The sequence below is a fragment of the Chiroxiphia lanceolata genome, chromosome Z (assembly GCF_009829145.1).
Source record: "Chiroxiphia lanceolata isolate bChiLan1 chromosome Z, bChiLan1.pri, whole genome shotgun sequence".
Classification (NCBI taxonomy): Eukaryota; Metazoa; Chordata; class Aves; order Passeriformes; family Pipridae; genus Chiroxiphia; species Chiroxiphia lanceolata.
The window spans coordinates 57,123,326-57,141,867 of NC_045671.1; the positions used below are offsets into that span (position 1 = coordinate 57,123,326).

At 35.5% G+C, this 18,542-nt stretch overlaps 1 protein-coding gene across 6 annotated transcripts in view; it reads left to right on the forward strand.

Annotated features, from left to right (window-relative positions):
• The window catches only part of DMXL1 (Dmx like 1), an 83,047-nt gene that overhangs the window by 59,391 nt on the left and 5,114 nt on the right, over positions 1-18,542 (forward strand). For 4 of the 6 annotated variants that reach the window (XM_032674889.1, XM_032674884.1, XM_032674885.1 and 1 more), the window contains 15 exons: positions 1,438-1,601; positions 2,615-2,754; positions 3,101-3,186; positions 5,065-5,266; positions 6,539-6,656; positions 7,929-7,991; positions 9,875-9,961; positions 10,398-10,519; positions 10,638-10,779; positions 14,546-14,596; positions 14,861-14,921; positions 15,419-15,546; positions 15,709-15,801; positions 16,824-16,915; positions 17,773-17,825. In XM_032674889.1, coding sequence (XP_032530780.1) covers positions 1,438-1,601; positions 2,615-2,754; positions 3,101-3,186; positions 5,065-5,266; positions 6,539-6,656; positions 7,929-7,991; positions 9,875-9,961; positions 10,398-10,519; positions 10,638-10,779; positions 14,546-14,596; positions 14,861-14,921; positions 15,419-15,546; positions 15,709-15,801; positions 16,824-16,915; positions 17,773-17,825 — 1,602 coding nt within the window. Of the gene's footprint in view, positions 1-1,437; positions 1,602-2,614; positions 2,755-3,100; positions 3,187-5,064; positions 5,267-6,538; positions 6,657-7,928; positions 7,992-9,874; positions 9,962-10,397; positions 10,520-10,637; positions 10,780-14,545; positions 14,597-14,860; positions 14,922-15,418; positions 15,547-15,708; positions 15,802-16,823; positions 16,916-17,772; positions 17,826-18,542 lie in introns of those variants that run through there. The other 2 variants (XM_032674886.1, XM_032674888.1) reach the window with 2 other exon arrangements.

An 18,542-nucleotide genomic window follows, 5' to 3' on the forward strand; every position in this document is an offset into this window, starting at 1 on the left:
TTCGATTTAGTTCATCCTTGCAAACAGTTTGGCCCAACGTGTTGATGCTTGTGCTCAATGACAGTAATACCCATTCTCCAGGTCAGCTCTTTTAGACTGCAGAATTGCCTACTTGGATCCTAATTATTACTGCTGCTAGGTCAGCCAAAAACTTGGATCATAAGACAACCCATATTGCCCTCTACTGAAGAAAAAAGACTCAATTAAATAAGTTTTGGAAATTTCATGGATTCCAAGATGAAGTTCAAAAAATCAACTTCCTTTTTATCCTAATGTTTTAGCTTTCTGTGTTTTTACTTAAGTCTTGAACCCGTTTATTTTTTTCACTATAGAAACTAATCTCCCTGCCTTACATATATCTACTTGAAAAAAGAAACAACCCACCTTTTACAATGAAGTAGGAAATTGATTCAAGTCCCTTTTGTCTGTTATGAAAGTGAGTGATGGCCAGCATATTGTATCAAGTCTCCAAATAAAATTTCTTTTCTCCCTTGTCCCTTTCTCTCCAAATGTGTTCTGGAGAGCTAGAATACTAACTTATTGCTCAGGGACAGTGACAACGGGTATCATTCCTCCTCCACTAACAGAAAGGCTGTATTGGGATATTCACCTAACAAGGTCCAGAATGATTTCAGGTTATTAGGTGATATAACTGCATTAAGATATTCCTGAAAGCTTGGATAAAGTATTTTCTTGAGTACTATAATCATCAAGAATGTAAGTCAGATAAATCTCCCACAGACACTTCTTTCGTGTGAAAAAAGTCAATGTTGGGGCAAGTGAGGGACTCTCTCACTCACACTCCTCTACTCGTAGGACTTAGGGTGTTACTACAAATAATTAGTCCTTCCCTGTTTAATAAGGTATATGTCAGATTGCATTAGTTAAAACCGGATCTTTCATATTTGCTGGAGAAATGTATTGTTGGGACATAGGGATTTAGCAGGATTGTACCATTTAATAAAAATACAGACCTCTACTACAAGGAAACATGGAATTAAAGCTTGAGTAAGAATGGCAAGAATGTATATTGCTTACATATTTGCAATATACATTCTGAAAGACAAGACTTTTGGCTTGTCTTAAAAGCAAGCATTATCAGTATTCAGTAGTTCTTATTAAAGTGATTTAGTTTTGTAATATCGTTGCTTGAGTAATGATATTTGTCATCTTTGTAGAAAGAGAGCTTGTAATGCAGTTATGGGTGTACTCTACTGTTCTGTATTATTTGTGCTGGGAGTTTTCATGTTCTAGTTACGTATCAGTTTTATGTATTTGAGGATCAGCATTTTCTGTTTTTATTTGTTACAGAAATTTTAAAATTTTGAAAACTTGTAATGAAGATTTTTACTTTCTATTATGAATCCCTTTATTAAAAGCAATAGGGAGGTGAAGCAGATGGTTTAAAGCAACATACTGTATTTTCTTTCTCCATAGATGATGGAGAGAAACAGCAAAAACGTTACAGGCTTTCATCAAAAACCTCGCCGAAAGAGAGTTCTCAGTTGCCTGCATTGCCATTGGTAGACCAGGAATTTCCATGTCACAAAGAAAGATTCATCCCTCCTGAGCTTAGCATCTGGGATTATTTCATTGCAAAGGTAATTTTTTGCTATTATGACAATTAAGTGTCTTCTGTCACTTCTGGACCAGTAGTTTTTTCTCATCTTAGTCATTATTCTAGATATTGATATGATAAAACGTGCTGGTTTTTATTGCTCGCATTTAGCTTTTTCTAAAACAAGGATATTTCTAAAACATTAAATATATATTTTGAAATAGCTTTCTTAAAAACTGTTGTTATTCAATTAGTTTGGTTTTAGGTAATGGTGTGAACAAAACATGTTTTTTATTCTTGCAGCGTACAAATGTGTAGATAATTATGGGCCAGCTATTTAGGTGAACAAGGAAATGTGAAAAGCTTTTTGTCAGCTATTTCAATTGGATGAAATGAACGTGTAAGCTTACTAGAAATCAAATTATATTGCCTCTTGTTAAGTCTGCTGTGGCAGATCTTTCTTTGTAGAAAGTTACATAATGGTATAGAGCACGTAATGGCACATTTCTGTATCATATGTTAGTTATACCAGCAAATTAAATATGTCAGTTGTATTTTAGGAGCAAGGACAAAAAAGAAATTGCAAATTCTGAATAAACAGAGTGAGGCACCAATAGTAGGCTGGTCATATATTGAATTCTGTAGGGAAAGGATAGGATTTTCTTGGTCTTTTGTCCTCTGAGCCCTTGGAAGAACTAGAGAGAATATACTCTGGTTTTGGCTTCTCTCTGACCAGCTTGTGTGTCCTACATCTTGTTTGATATATTTGACCTATAAATATATGAATAAAAGTAAAATAAGAATTGGAAATCTGTTAGTGTTTTCAGCATTAGAATTTTCAGTAACATGAAAAATAGTTAACCTGTTTAAACATATAGTGCTTATGGACAATTACCCTTTTCACGAGGTACAAACTCCAAATGTTACTACATTGAGTAAGATGATGTGCCTGCATTTTTATAAAAAGCATTAAATATTATAACAATTCAATTTTTAAAAAGTAATTTAAAATGAGATAAAAGAAGATAATTTAAGGAATATTGTTTAAATTTTCAGCCATTTCTTCCTTCACAAAGTAGAGTGGAATATGATTCAGAAGAGAGTCAGGAGAGTGATGAAGATGATGAAGACATTGATGGAGATGTGTGTGCATCAAATTCACGTAATCAAGAGCATTCTAATTCAAATTCTTACAGGTAAGTAGCTTTAGAATGTAATCTTCAATAGCTTTAGAATCAATCTTCAACAATGTCTGCTTGTATTTCTGGCCTTTTATTTTTAAGTTAATACAACAGTTACTTGATATTTCACGGGAATGCATTATCTAGACTTAGTAGTTAATTTTTCACAATGATTATTTTACTCAATATGTAGTACAGTGACTTTTGAATTCAGAGTATCTGTAATATTCTAAAATACGGGGTTTAGTTTTTAGTAGTTTATAATGAGGATTTGAAGCTCTCAATTTAAATCCTAATATTGAATAAATGAGAAAAAATTATTTTACTATTAGTAAATGACTTACTAGTGCTTTCTTGTTAGTTGGTCACTGATGAGATTGGCAATGGTTCAGCTGGTACTTCACAATTTGAAGATTTTCTACCCTTTGGCTGGACATGATCTTTCAGGTAATAAACAGCAGAGTTGTCTCTTTGTACCTAATTACCACACTTTAAATCAGTAATATGTTGAATAATATAGATATGATGTAGCTTTATTTTTAGTTCAAAAGTTCTTAATTTTTCAGTGATCTGGGAATAAATGTTCTGATACTCTTTATCATACAGGCATATTTATGAAATAATATTGTGGGTGGATAAAATGAATGGGTGAAAAGGAATGCTCAGTAGTTAACACAAATCTCTGTGTACTTATGTTTTCTTTGCCTCTCAGTCACATAAGAATGTTTACAATATGTATTTCTTGGTGGAAACACTATAGGCTTTTTGTAATTCAAGTAACAACCTTCCTACTCCTTGTTTCATAGATTTGTAGAACCGTGGAATGGTTTCGGTTTAGAAAGGACCTTTAGAGATCATCTAGGTCCAGCCCTGCCTACCACAGGACAGGGACTCTTTCACTAGATGGTGTTGCTCAAAGCTTCATCTGACATGACCGTGAACACTTCCTGGGATGGGGCATTGACAACTCTGGCAACCAGTTCCACTATCTCACCATCCTCGTAATAAAAAATGTCCACCTTATATCTAATCTAAATCTCCTTGCTTGGTTTAAAACCATTACTCCTTGTCCTATCACTACAGGCCCTGGTAAAAAGTCTTACTCTGTCTTTAACTTAAGTCCTTTTTAAATATTGAAAGGGTGCTATAAGGTTTCCCTGGAGCCTTCTTTGGTCCAGACTGAGCAACCCTAACACTCTCAGCCTTTCTTCACAAGAGAGGTGTTTCAGCCCTCTGACCTGTTTTCATGGCTCTTCTTTGGGCCCACTCCAACAGATCCCTGTCATTCTTACACTGGGGGCCCCATAGCTGGGTGTAGTGCCCCAGGTGGAATCTCATGAGAACAGTATGAGGGACCATATTCCTTCCCTCACCCTGCTGGCCATCCTTCTTTTGATGCAGCCTAGGATGTGGTTACCTTTCTGGGCTGCAAGTGCACATTGCCGGCTCATGTACAATTTTTCATCCACTGATATCTTTTAAGTCCTTCTCCACAGAGCTCCTCTCAATCTGTTCATCACTCATTCGGTTTTGGTGCTGGTTATTGCCTTGGCTCAGGTGGACTTGTCCTTATGTAAGCTTGGAAGGTTCACATGGCCCACTCCTCAAGCCTGTCAAGGTCCCTGTGGGTGGCATCCCTTCCGTCCAGCAAATCAACTGCACCTCTCATCTTGGTGTTACCTGCAAATTTCCTGAGGGTGTACTCACTACTACTGTATCACTGTCACATATATGGAACAGTACTAATCCCAGTATGCATCCCTGAAGGATGCCACTTGTTGCCAGTGGTCTCCATTTGGTCATTAAATGTAGCTCTTTGGTTGAGATTATTCAATCAGCTCCAGCCATTAGATAGTCCATCCTTATTGCTCCAGTTGAGAGGTAAGGGTGTTGTGTGGGACTATGTCAAAAGCCTTGCAGAAGTCAAAAATAGAGGACATCCATTGCTTTTCCCTTGCTTGCTAGTGCAGTCAGTCCACAATAGAATGCCACCAGATTAGCTGGGCGCAATTTACCTGTTATGATGAAGGAATGTCATGTTTCTCTCATCACCTGCCTCACCTATATGCCTTGACATAGCTTCCAGGAGGATCTGTTCCATGATATTTAATTTTTGTCAGCATTGGAGAAGTCTGTTCCTGTATTTAGCAGTGATAGCACAAAGCAGTTCATCTTTTTATACTTGTAAATATCAAACTGAGGTTTGAATAAAGCTTAATTGGGGAGATACTGAAATAAACTTCAGTCTTCAGCTGCCGGAATTATCTTTGTCAAGATCATAATGGAAAAGAGAGGGGTTTTATTGTTGTTTACTTGTCTTTCTAGAGCTTCCAGTTAGCTCCCCAATATGCCATGCAGTTTTGAAAACTTTGCAGCGCTGGGAACAAGTTCTTCTCCGACGTCTTGAGCTCTATGGGGGTCCACCTCAACATTATATTTCAGTTCATGCTTCTGAAGATTCCCTAGCTGCTGGTCCTGCATTGCTTCGCCATAAAACTTTACTTGAGCCTACAAACACTCCTTTCAGGTGAGTCTAATTTATATAAATACTGACTATAATATCTTTAATATAAATCAAGCATTAGGTTATTAATGCATGTGATAGAATTCAATAACTAAATGCCAGTTTCAAGATTTGCTCTAATCCACTGTGAAATGGTGGGTGCACATCAGATTTCATGCATCTCTGATCCAGAGCAAGATCAGTAAAAACAAACAACAGTTTCTAATTTTTTTAAGTTCTTTTATTGAAACTTAACATATAGATTTTTAGTGTCTTTGGAAAAGTATGGTTGACAATAAACTAAAGAATAAAATATTTACCTTGAGAGAGAATTAAGGATTAGAGACAATGAATGAAATAATTGCCCCACCTTTGGAGGTAATGTTATCACATTCTTATCAGTATTATTACCTAAAATCAGAGAAGAAATATTTACTATTTGTAATATTTGCATAGTTATGACTTCACATAATTGCATGTTCAGCCAGAAAAGAGTGCTTAGTTTCTTAAATTATAATTTTTTTAATAGGCATCTGCTTTTTTAGTCTTACTGTCACCTATGGATTGCAGAATCAGCAAAAAGTCTGTCTTTTTGTTGTAAAATATCTTATTATGGTCATACTTAGTTTTAATAATGTGACTTGATTAAAAGGCCACAGTTTAACATGTGTCTGCTGTCTTATATTTTTAAATTATGATGTAAAGCAGTTCTGAGTTTGTTGGGTTTTGGCCTGTCATAAGCAGCTGTACTTGTATTTATAATTTTTGCTTGAGCATATTGTTTCTAGGGATAAGCATAAAATTTGAATTCTGATCTGATTTTACAGTCCTTCCAATTTTGTTACTGAAAAGTCATGGATGTTTCAGAGATATTGCACAGCTGATGTTATGTTTCTAGCAGGAAGAGTTAGTCATTCACTACCCATGTGATAGGATCAGTCATTAGCACTAAACAGAAATTATCCATGTTGTAAAGAATGAGTTGGACTAATAAATAGTCTGTATGCTGCCCTTATCATTGTGTAGTTTCTTGAAGAGATTTTTCTCACTTGTCCCAAAATAGGAGGAGAAAATGGTACCCATTATTTTCCTTCTTCCTTTTGTGCCTTCTCTCACATGTAGGTTTTTCAGGAAGAGGGTATTAAAGTGCTTCCAGATAGATCTTGTGTAGTTACTATAGATCTGTAGTTTTGCTTCAGCATTTTTTCTGACTATAGTTTGATTTGAGCGTAAGATATTGCACTCTTGTATAAGTATGAGCAGTGTGTAAATATTTATTTTGACTTCATTCTGTAGATCTAGCAGTCATGTTGCACTGTCAGTGAAGAGGCTCTGGCAATACTTGGTCAAACAGGAAGAAGTGCAGGAAACCTTTATCAGAAATATTTTTACAAAGAAGCGATGCCTAAATGAGGTCAGTATGGTGTTTAAAATGGAGAAAATATTGCAGGTCAATCTGTGAAATTTTACTTAAGTTATTTAGCTGGCATGTTTACTTCTAGGGTATGAATGGTTAATACTCTTGGCTATGACTCTAAATTTGCAGTGTTTGTAATAAAAAACGTCCATTGTTTCGTAGAATACAAAAATAATCAGTCTGTGATTATAGAATGAGAACTAACACAACTTGGCTATAGTCAGCCTCTTCATTTAGTTCAGTAAAACTGCCTCAAAAGAGTGACAAACTCGAAAATTTCAAAGATTAAAACCAGTAACCTAATCAGCCACAGTTCTAAAACTGTGAATTTTTCCCTGCCACAGTGATTCTGGCTTTTATCTGCTGCTTTCTGTCATGTTATGATTTGATTTTAGTAAGAAAATTAGTCATACAACAGTTATTATTTCTGTCTCTGATAAATTGTTCCAGTGCCTTCTTGGATTCCAGGTTCCAGATTCAGTTAAATGTTTTTAAATGGTGGTTCTGTAATGGACTTCTAGGGGGTTTTTTTTCTCCCTGTTTAGTTTCTCTTTTTTTCTTCTTACTCGTCCCTACTCCCAATATTTTAAAAGAATTACTGGTATTATAGAAAAAATGGGGAGTAGCATAAACAGAAGAGAAAGCAACAGATGTGAACAAATTAAACATGCAGGAAAAAGAATATTTATGACTAGTAAATATTGATGACATGGCAGCAGAGAGGTCTCTATGACCTAACCTTTATTCTGTCACAACTAGAATATTAGCTTGTTTGGCTAATTGTGTTCACTGCAGACTGGAATTAAAAGGAAAATTGTCCTTTAAAGATGCACCATTTCTGGTCATGCTTCATGTTAATGCAACTCTGTTGCTATGCTGTATGGACAGGTGTTTTGGGAGATTTTTTTATGTGCTTTATATATTTCAAAGGAGGATCATGTACAACCTTATACAGCATAGGTGTGTTGGCTTTATTTTTTATCTTGTCAGTGTAGATTGCTTTTTTTCCAATAAATTTGACTTTTGGGATGGACAAGATGTTGTTACATCACAGAATAGGTAAATCAGTACGTTTTGTACTGAATACAGAGTTTAGAATTTGTTAATTATTGTTACTGCATAAAACGTGTGTGTGTGTGCAAACATGCTGCTGTGTTTCAGTTGTTCTGTGTTGGGGTAAAAAACAAGGAATTAAGGATTTCCTTGATACCTTGTGTGTTATGTCTTACCTTTATGCTTTGTTCTGTGGTTGTTCTTTCCTTGGTGAAGTCATTAGAGGAGCACAATGAAACCATGAAAAATTCTGTGGTGGAGGAGCACATCATCAATAAGGTACACAGTAGTAATCTCAAATTTATTAGATCTTACATCATTATGAAGTACTTTCTTTTTGAAATGGTGCTGATTTCACTTAAAAAAAGTCTTTGATGTCATAGCAAGCAAACTTAAAAAATCACTTTTGCAAGGGATTGAGTTAAACTAGTCTTGTTATAGAGTTTATCTGAAACTTAATTATGCTAGAAAGCTGCATCAAGCAACCAGGTATGAACAATACGTCGTATCAAATTCTGTAGCTATGGCAAGTGAAGAGCTGAAGTTGAGATTTGCACAAGTGACAAAAATTTAGTAGCAGTATGGTATATAGTACATACAGGACCTTTCACCAATATCAGATGTCTGAATAGTTGCCTATAAGTGGAAGTAGTTTACTGAAGTTACAGCAGTTTTGTTAGCATGATACTGGTTTGCTACCGAAAATTTTCCCTGAACCTTATTTTAAACATGGTGACAAATGAATTCATATAACAGTTTTGTAGCAAGCTTCTTGGAAGATTGGTATTGAAAAGGTATAATATTCTGCCTAGAAATTCAAATGAATACTGTATTCTTCAGTCTTTCTTTTGCAAAACTAATGTGAAGACAAACAAGAACACCCTGTGATGTCCTTGGGCTACCTTGTTATTATTAATTATATGATAAAGTGGTATTAGCAAATACGTAATTGGAACCGGCTGGGGAAAAGTAATTTTAATTTCATGCAGGTTTGTTCACCATAACACACAGGTCATGGTTTTGTATCTGTTTGTCACTGCAGTTTTGTGCAGTGTCACATACATAAAGTCAACAAGGTATCAATTTTGTTTTGACATGAAAAAAAAGTATTCGACTTCTTTGTAACAGCTATAGACTTTTTTCAGACTTCAAAAAAGACCATTTGCAGATCTTTGACAGCACAATCTTACTGTTTTTTCAAGTAAAATATCATTGATTAAATCTTTCAAACGTCAGAAGATTAAGAATTTGAAGATGACAGCTGGGAATAGTTCTGGAATAGTTCTTTGTGTTTTGAAGAAAATATAAGATTTTACATTTGTAATTCAGGTTTAAATTTTCAGACCACCATTAGTTTGGCAGTGCCATTTTTTTTTACTGTAAAATAATTTTGTAACTGCAATAGACTGAGTCTTAAATTAGTGTAATACTTGCAATGCTGAGCTCTTTAATTTTGAACAGAAGTGCTACATTGCTGGTAGAGTTTAGAATTTTGTGTGTGTTGCCAAATACCCCAGTGCACTTCTAAAATACAAAATGGTAGACGATACTCAAATCCAACATTAGATCACATTAAGAAAAATGAAAAAAAAAGAATATCTAATAGTAAAAAGTTTGTGATACTTCAATGTACAGAATTCCAGATTTATTCAATTGTGGAAAAATGTGAATAGGTAAGCTGACAAAGTTCAAATTTATTTCCCTGCTCAGGAGCTTGCCAGTATCTTCTTTTGTACTATTTCATCAGTTTCAGTGGCAAAAAGTGTTTCCTAAGAGCCTGCAAAGATTTAACAAATTTTTTTGAGAGCAAAACATCAAGATTCAAAATTTTAGTCATCAACAGCAAGTGTGTATGCAGCCTTGCTGGTTTTCAGCATCCCTGAAAAACTTGAGAATGAACGTAGAACTGTGACTTCTGTGACAAATTACACTTTCTCTGTTGCTGTGGTGATCTCAACATAGCAGTTGGAAGTAGAGTATTACACAAAATAGATTTACCGTAATTGTTACAGGATGTATTTGTTGAATTTTCTTAGAATTCAAATGAAGAAAAAAAAGAAATTTCATATGAAACAGTGTTTGGTCTCTGTACTTTCATTAAAAAGCAGTGTTTTTAAAGCATAAAAGTTTGGTTTTAATTGTGCTTTACTTTTTAAATACAGATAGAAACAGATATGGGATACCCAGGAGGCAAGGCAAGAATAATCCATAAAGAATCTGACATCATTACTGCTTTTGCAGTCAATAAGGTAAGTGTAAAGGAGGTAAAATAATCTAATCGTGTTGTACTTCCACCTGATAACACTGATGGTAGTCCCATTGTGAATGTGTGAGATAAGCTTAACCAGCACCTTTATCTGCTTTTAGCACACAGGACTTTTAGCACTCCCTTCTCAAAAGCACTTCATAATTATCTTTTCATAATTAAGCGCTTCTACTACAAATTGACTTTTTTTTCTGTTGTGCAGTACATGGAGGGAATGGAGAGGAGGTGTCTACTTTTTCTTTAAGCTTGTGTGTAGGAGTCAAGTTTAAACATATATAGATCAGACATATATGTTTGGGGTTTTATAAATTGATTGTGTATTTGTGTGAACAACGGTGCCATAACCATAGAAAACTAAAATAAACTCCTTTCTGAGGTTTCCTTTTGTATCTCCCATTCTGTGTGTTACTTTTTTTCAGGCAAATCGGAACTGCATTGCAATAGCATCAAGTCATGATATTCAAGAGTTAGATGTTTCTGCGATTTTAGCTACGCAAATCTATACCTGGGTTGATGATGATGTGGAAATAGAAAATAAAGGGTATATGTTCTTTGTTTTCAATATCACAGCTTTGACTGTGGATAATTCAGAGTTACAAAGCATGGTATTTAATGTTACTGTTTGGAATCTTAACTTACAGTGCTTTTTTAATTTACAGGGCTGATGATTTCTTAGTTATACATGCTCGTGATGATCTGGTAAATGTTCAGGGAACTACTCCTTATACTCATAGTAATCCTGGCACACCTATCAATATGCCTTGGCTTGGTAGTACACAAACTGGCAGGGGTGCATCTGTGGTAAGTCACTTGTCAAAGACTACCTTCGTGTATTCTGTCTGCTTATCTCCTTTTGTCTGTTCAGTGTTGCTAGTTATATTTTACAACTAGCGTGTAAGTAAATGTAGGTTGTCAGTGTAATAAAGATGAGCTGGATTTTTTTATAACAATTCCCATAATAGATTATTATTATAAATACTGCACATAATTTAGGGGACACCAACTAAGCAAGCAAAGCCTTTAGACAAGCCATATATGCTTTCTTTACTTATGATGCATAATTTAAAAATAAAGATTCAGGGTTTAGGTAAGAAGTTGCTTCTTAAATTGTTCTTTGGTGGCTTGAAGCCAAATGCTCTATCTAAAAAGTGTATATTCAGCAGATTTCAGGCTGTAAATTTGTAAGGATTGGGTAGAAATATTTAAATGAAATGTTGAAGTAGCTTTTATTTTAAGTGTGATCTTCAGCTTCAGTCTGAGTTTTAGGAATGATTTTGTGTCTGGAATGAAGCTTGGCCCTGAGCAAAAAGCTATTAGGTTAAATTTAATTCAGATCAAGTGATAACAATGTCAATGGCTAGACTACAATTATCTTAGTTCCTATGCAGCATAGATGCTGTCTGATAATGCAGATCTGTTGATTAGTTAGCTGGGAGATGCTTATTTGGAGACACTTAATTGGGCTGAAAGGGTCATACAAGGCACCATTATCTCTTGATCTTTCTGAACACGAATGTGGAGTTTTCCTGGATAACTGAATGCATTAAGTCTTGGGACTTGGCTACATTTTGTGTAATTTAACAGCTCAAAGCAAGTCTATAACTGGTGGCAGAATGAAATAACCATATGTTAATTAATATTGTATTTGATTTTTGAAAATATCTGTTGATTAGGAGAAGTAAATAAGGAATAAGCATTATAAGAGTGATAATGTTATCCACACATGGAAGTGGGTATTGTGCCAGTACCTATACCTCTGCCTTCTGTTTAGGAAATACTGATCCTAGTTTCCAGTGTTGCAGCTGTTAGCACCATCTCTTCTGCAAGTATTCTTTGAATGCTTTCACTGCTTTCTCCTCTCACTTCCATTTATATATATAAGTATGTATGAATTTTTGTGTGTGTGTTTCTCAACGTTAAGTAATTATATAATCTATTATGTAAACTGCACTTACCTTTTTATTTTGTATGTAGTAGAACTTTCTTCTTAAAGATATTTAGTTATGCTTGTGTTGAATGCATTTGCTGTTAAACCTTTGGACCTAAATTTTGTCTGGCATACTGTTTGACTGTGGCAGAGAACCAACCACAGCACAGAACGACACCTACCCACTAGGGAAGAAACACAAAGGTACCCAATGAAGGACAAAGTAAATGCAGGAAGATATAGGGATTCTTGGGAGAAAATAATGTTGCTGTGGAAGGACTCAAACCTGGAAGAAAAGCAGCTTCACTAAAATCTTTCCTTCACTACTATTTACTACTTTGTTCCTTCGGATACTACTTCTGATTCTTGTTGTCATCATTGCTTTTCCATAATGTGCAGCCCATTTAGTAGTTATAGCCCACTGTTCTCTACCATAACTGGCTTCTCAGTCTTGTTGTCTTTGCTTCACTTTCATCAGCAAGGGAGACTATTAGACTGATGATACTCATGCAGTTAATGTTTTATTAGCTCTAAGGTTTTTTTTGTTACTCTTCACTGTTTCCTGTTGCACAGTTCATACAAGGTAAGTAAGGAGGCTCACCATCAGACACTTCAGCACAATGTGTTCACACAGTTCTTACAGGAGGTGTTTCTAAGAGGGCACTGAAGTACTAGTATGTACCTACAGCTTTGAAACTCAGGTAATGTTCTCAACAGCTCGTCATACAAGACATTGTGACTCACACCATTATTTACCTGTTTAACAACTGGTGGGGTGGATTTTAAGAGCTTTTTTATTCTTTCAGGCTTACTGTACATTAGACCCAAAGCACCCAGTTCTCCAGCAAAGTAACCAGTGTTCTAGCCATCAGCTGTTATAAGGGGAAAGTAAGGGCTAGCAGTCTCAAATGTCAGTTATATTAATAATGGAAGTATTTGCACTTGATAATTGTGCGTGTCTTCTAAATTGGAGATGCTGCACCAGAGAGTTATGTTAGCAGTCTTTCAAAGGTATTTTTCTGTACGTTTGCATTTTTCCAAAGCATAATCCATCATGGGTTAAGAGATTGTGATGTGTGCTTGTCTGTTGAATGAAGGAAAATGACTTCCACTAACTTCTGGGTAAAAGTTGGTGGCTCTAAAACTCAACAGAGCCCTTCATTTTAGTGGAGAATTAGAGTGAACGTGAATAACTGTTCTTCCATTTACTCATAGAGATAAGTTGTAAGTTTAGGGGAAAAAGTATTGCAATTATAAATGCACACACCGATCAGTAAATGTTTGAAGAATATCATCCTCTCTTGTCTTGTCCTAAACCTTAAAATGTGTATATATTTTTACCAAACCATTTGACATTTTTCCTTGACATTTAAAGTACTTAAAGAAAATAAAAAGGAAAATACATAATTGGAGATCTTTTTATGTTCAGGAAAGTCTTGTGAAATAAAGCTTTGAGAATTAAAATACCTAAATCTGCTTCCAGATGTAATCAGTTTCTCCATTAATCCAAACCCAGGGAAATTTTAGCAAGAAAATAAATTATTTACCTTCCAAGTGCTTTTCCTCATTTTTGCTTTTGATAATTTAGAGAATATTACTTTTCTACTCATTGGATCATATGAAAAACACATGAAAATTTGTAATTCATGCCTCTTTCCAGTTGACAACCTGATATGATTGGAGGCAAGGGAGAATCTTATACTTGAAATACTGATCACTATCTACTGCTTCATGACAAGCAGTTTCAAAATACTGCACAAAGTTATCACACTTGAAAGTCACAGTTGGATTCAATACGATCTTAAAGGTCTTTTCCAATCCAAATGATTCTTTAAAAGTAATTCAATGCCAGCTTGATATTGGTGTGTAGTAAGTGGTAAGCTGCTGTGTTGAAGGTGTGTGCTCTGGCAACAAAATTTCATTTGTGTTCTCATTTGAAGTTAGCACCTGGCTCAAATATAAAATTATGCCTTTCTCAAATGTTCAGGTAAATAATACATGCATGAGCAAACAGAGTCCAACAGTTTTCTGAGGAAAGACAGTCCTCAAAGTAGTCAGATACTTTTGAGAAGAACTATCAAGAAACCAAAGAATGAAAACTCAACCTTGACATACATTAATAGAAAGAAAAAAAGGAAGAGAGATCACAGGTGCAGATATACTTCTATGATGAAAAAATCCCTACAGGTTTTTTTCCTTTTGTGGGTTGGGCATACAATTTAATTAGATGAGGTTTAAACATAATTGTCTGATGTCTCCAAGCCTCTTCATACATTGAATTTTTCCCAGTAAGAATTAATAAAATAAGAAAAACAGCAATGTAAACAGCAGTCTTGGCAATGCACCTTGTGAAGTGTGGAGCATAGGAACAAAAGTGCTACTGAAAAGTCATTGGATCTGTATTTGCAAAATTACAGAAAGTTTTGAAGAAGTTTTTATTATTATTTATTTTTTAATGCCAGTTACTAGGTATATTGCTTATTCTGGATGGCCACAAATAACCACTTTCCAAGCAATGGCAATAAGTTAACTAGACTTGAAAACAGATATATTCCTTCCTATTTTTTACTTCTGTTAAAGTTTGTTTACCTCTTTCTTTACATGCTTCTGCCTCTGTTTTGCTTATCTTACAATATTCAGGAATATTCCAATAAATTTAATGGAATCAGAAAGGAATTGGCAAGAAAAGAGGTAAGATTGCAGTCTAAGGAGTGCTTATGTTTGGATCCATACATTTCTGAAGCAAAAATTTAATATTTACCTAGATGCATAAAGCTGCAAAAGTGTTAACATGTGCACTAGTCTTGGAAGAAACTGACTTCTGTCTTAATCTCTAAACCCAGTAAGAAATTTGATAGGAGACAACTCTCTACAATCACTAATTATTCTCCAGTTCAATAACTTTTTGTTCAGCAGTACTGTTAATTTTTTTCTATTTTGTTGTATATTTAACAGATGCTCAAGAAAGCTATTAATAACGTCAGAAGAATGGCTTCTCACCCAACACTACCATATTGTAAGTTCAGGGTTTTTTTTAAAAAAAAAAACAAGAAAAGTTATCTAAAGACTATATATTTCTTATTGGCCTGTTTCTCAGTATGCTACTTTATACTAGCACAGCAGTCTGTCTATATGAAAGTTGTTTGTAAGCCATATTTTAGTGAAACTATTTATCATTTTAAAAAACAATACCGGGGGATTTAGAATAGCCTTTAGAAACAGGGATATTTTTGTAGCAAAAAGTATTTTTGTTTCATTTGTCACTTGAGTGAAAGATAGTGGGAAAAATGTTATTATCTCCAAGTAAATAGCTTCATATTTCAGTACCATCTAAATATAGTTCTTAGTTTAATAATGAATAACACAAGTTCCAGTGGTACCTACTAGTCCTACACCAAGCCAGGTACTATGGCACATAGTTTGGCACTAGTAACTTTGAGGTGGTGTGAGATTTTTTAAAATTTTAAAAGCTACAACACCTGTGAAAAGTCTTGTAAATATTTTCTGTTGCAGACCTAACAGGTGCTCAAGATGGTAGTGTAAGAATGTTTGAATGGGGTCATGCTCAGCAAATCACTTGTTTTCGATCTGGTGGCAACTCAAGGGTAACTCGAATGAGATTCAATTACCAAGGAAATAAGGTAACTGACAGAATGTTTCCGTACTTCTGTTCTCTCTTCCCCCCAGTATAATTGCAAATTAACAGAAACTCACATTCTTCAAATCTAAAGTAGTTTCGAAGAATTGTGGACATTTTCTTTGCAATACATATGTATTTACTATGAGTATATATTTTTTTTCAGTTTGGAATTGTTGATGCTGATGGATATTTAAGTTTATATCAGACAAACTGGAAATGTTGCCCACTTACTGGAACTTCACCTAAGCCATATTTGGTAAGCTGAAAACTAAATTAGTTTCCATAACCTTGTGTTGTGCTCTCTTATTTCTTTACCCCTTCAGAATAGTTAGGAGAGAGTGGGGATTATGCTGATAAACAGTGTTAATCAAGAATAAATTATGTGTTGTTGCCATTCTGTGATATGTCTGACAGACAAGTTCTTATGTTCTAATCATACTTGCTAAGTGGAGAGTAGAAAATGCAGTGTTAGATCTGAAATAACGTTAATGTTCATTGAGACTAGTCTGTAATTGTTTGTTGTCAGTTAATTGTCCTGCACTGGTGCAACCTCACCTTGAATATCATGTGCAGTTTTGGCTGCTGCAATATAAGAAAGATATTAAGCTGTTAGAGAGCATCCAAAGAAGGGCAACAAGGATGGTGAAGGGCCTTAAGGGGAAGCCATATTAGGATTGACTGAGGTCACTTGGTGTGTTCAGTCTGGAGAAGAGGAGACTGAGGGGAGACCTCATTGCAGTCTACAGCTCTCTGGTGAGGGAAAGAGGAGGGGCAGGCACTGATCTCTTCTCTGTGGTGAGCAGTGACAGGACCCAAGGGAATGGCCTGAAGTTGTGTCAGGGGAAGTTTAGGCTGGATATTAGAAAGAGGTTCTTCACCCAGAGGGTAGTTGGGCACTGGAAGAGGCTGCCCAGGTAAGTGGCCACAGCACCAAGCCTGACAGAGTTCAAGAAGCGCTTGGACGATGCTCTCAAGGCACATGGTGTGATTCTTGGGGAGGGTCCTGTGCAGGTCCAGGAACTGGACTCAGTGATTCTTGTGGGTTGTTTCCAACTTGGCATATTCTGTCATTTTGTGATTCTGTAATTGACAGTTATGCAGGGCTGGAAAGTATACTTTCATGAAAAATTAAGCGTTTCACAAGGCATACCAATACCTTTATATGCCTTGTTCTTTAAATTACTTTTGAACAGCATACCTTCTCAAGGAGATTTAATATTTCACATTTGTACAAAATACATTTCCTTTTTAATTAATTTCTAAACTGCAATTTTTCAGATGTGGCAATGTCATAACAAAACAGCCAATGACTTTGTTTTCATCAGTTCATCATCTTTGATAGCCACAGCAGGATTGTCTTCTGACAACAGGTAAGAACTGCTCTGATAATACATGAAGATACCTTCTCTCTACCACTTTGTTTTTTTGATGATTCTTCTTAAGTAGTTTTAGAGCCACCTGTACTTCTACTTGATTTCTTTCTTTGTGGGAGGGGGAAAGAAGCAATGTTAGCATCTAAATTCATGTGTCTATTAAAGGAGGTTTTGTAAGGAAGCGCAAAACTCTGTTCATGTTCCCTATGAGAGGGAGAGAAGGAGGTCGTGAGCTCTTCTCTCTGGGATCCAGTGATGGGATGGGGAATGGCTCAGAACTGTGCCAGGGGAGGTTCAGGCTAGACATCAGGAAACATTTCTCTCCCAAGAGGGAGTTCAGACACTGGATCTGGCTTCCTTAAGAGGTGGTCTATGCCCCAAGCCTCTCCATGTTTGAGACATTTGGCTCTTAGTAACATGCTTTAAGTTCTGGTCACCCCTTAGGTGTCAGGCAGGTGGACCAGATGATCCTTCTAGGTCACTTCCAGCTGAATTATTCTGTTCTGTTCTTATCATACGAGCCTGTCTTAAATTACAACTAGCATAGCTCTTCATTTCACACTTATTTTTGTAAGTAAGTATTGATCAAGAAACATCAACAACTGCTGACATTCCTGTGAGTTCAGCTACAACAGATTGTCATCTCAATAGGAATCCTTTATGAGAAAAGCCAGTTATAGAATGATTGTGTAGAAGGCATGTTTGTGCAGTATATGTATAACTATGGAAGTAATTTGAGGTCTGCTTAAAAGTAATCATTGAAAGACTGTTTTTAAGGTTCAGATGCCTTCTCAGGTGTTCAAAATACCTTAGAACATTTGTCACTGATTTAAACTGCATTTTTTTTCCTACAGAAATATTTGTCTTTGGGATACTTTGGTTTCACCCACAAATAGCTTGGTGCATGGTAAGCAAAATACAACCTCCAAAATATTTGATCACAGTAAAAAATATGTATTTTTGTGTATATCTTTATGGAAAAGTTATTGTGGGAAGTAATTTTAGCATTAGCAGTAAAGCATCTTACACTGCTCTGTGTGAGTGCACTGGCAGGAACATAAAACCAGATTCTTGAGAAACTGTTTAGTGCTCTGTATAAATGATCGGTTTCACGCACATGAGCACCTTCCTTTGCATACCTTGTGTCTTTGCACCACAAGGGCAACCCCTGACAGCTGAACATTTCTGTTCCTTTTTAAAAGGTTCTGAGCAGCTTCTCCATGTAGTGAGTAGCATATTGAGAAGACAATAGCTATAACATTGTCAGAACCCCAGTTTTTAGCGTGGTTTTATGTTTTTGTACATCATGCATCGACAGCCTCCTTATGTTTAAGTTCCTGTGGCTGTGTCTGTATTCATAAATCTGTGCTGCTACCCAAAATTTATTAATTAAATATTAGGCCAAATAAAGACATGAGGACATGATTAGAAAACAGTTGTCTGAAGATATGTATATGAATAAACACACCTAATTTTATAGAAAATATTGATATTTTTATGAAAATATTGAACAAGCGGATATACAAATAAGATCTCACATTTGTGTAGTAAATTTCACAGTTGAATTAAGGGATGAACTTAACTGCTCTACTTGTAGTGCATTTTTGCCCTCAAAGATTGTCCA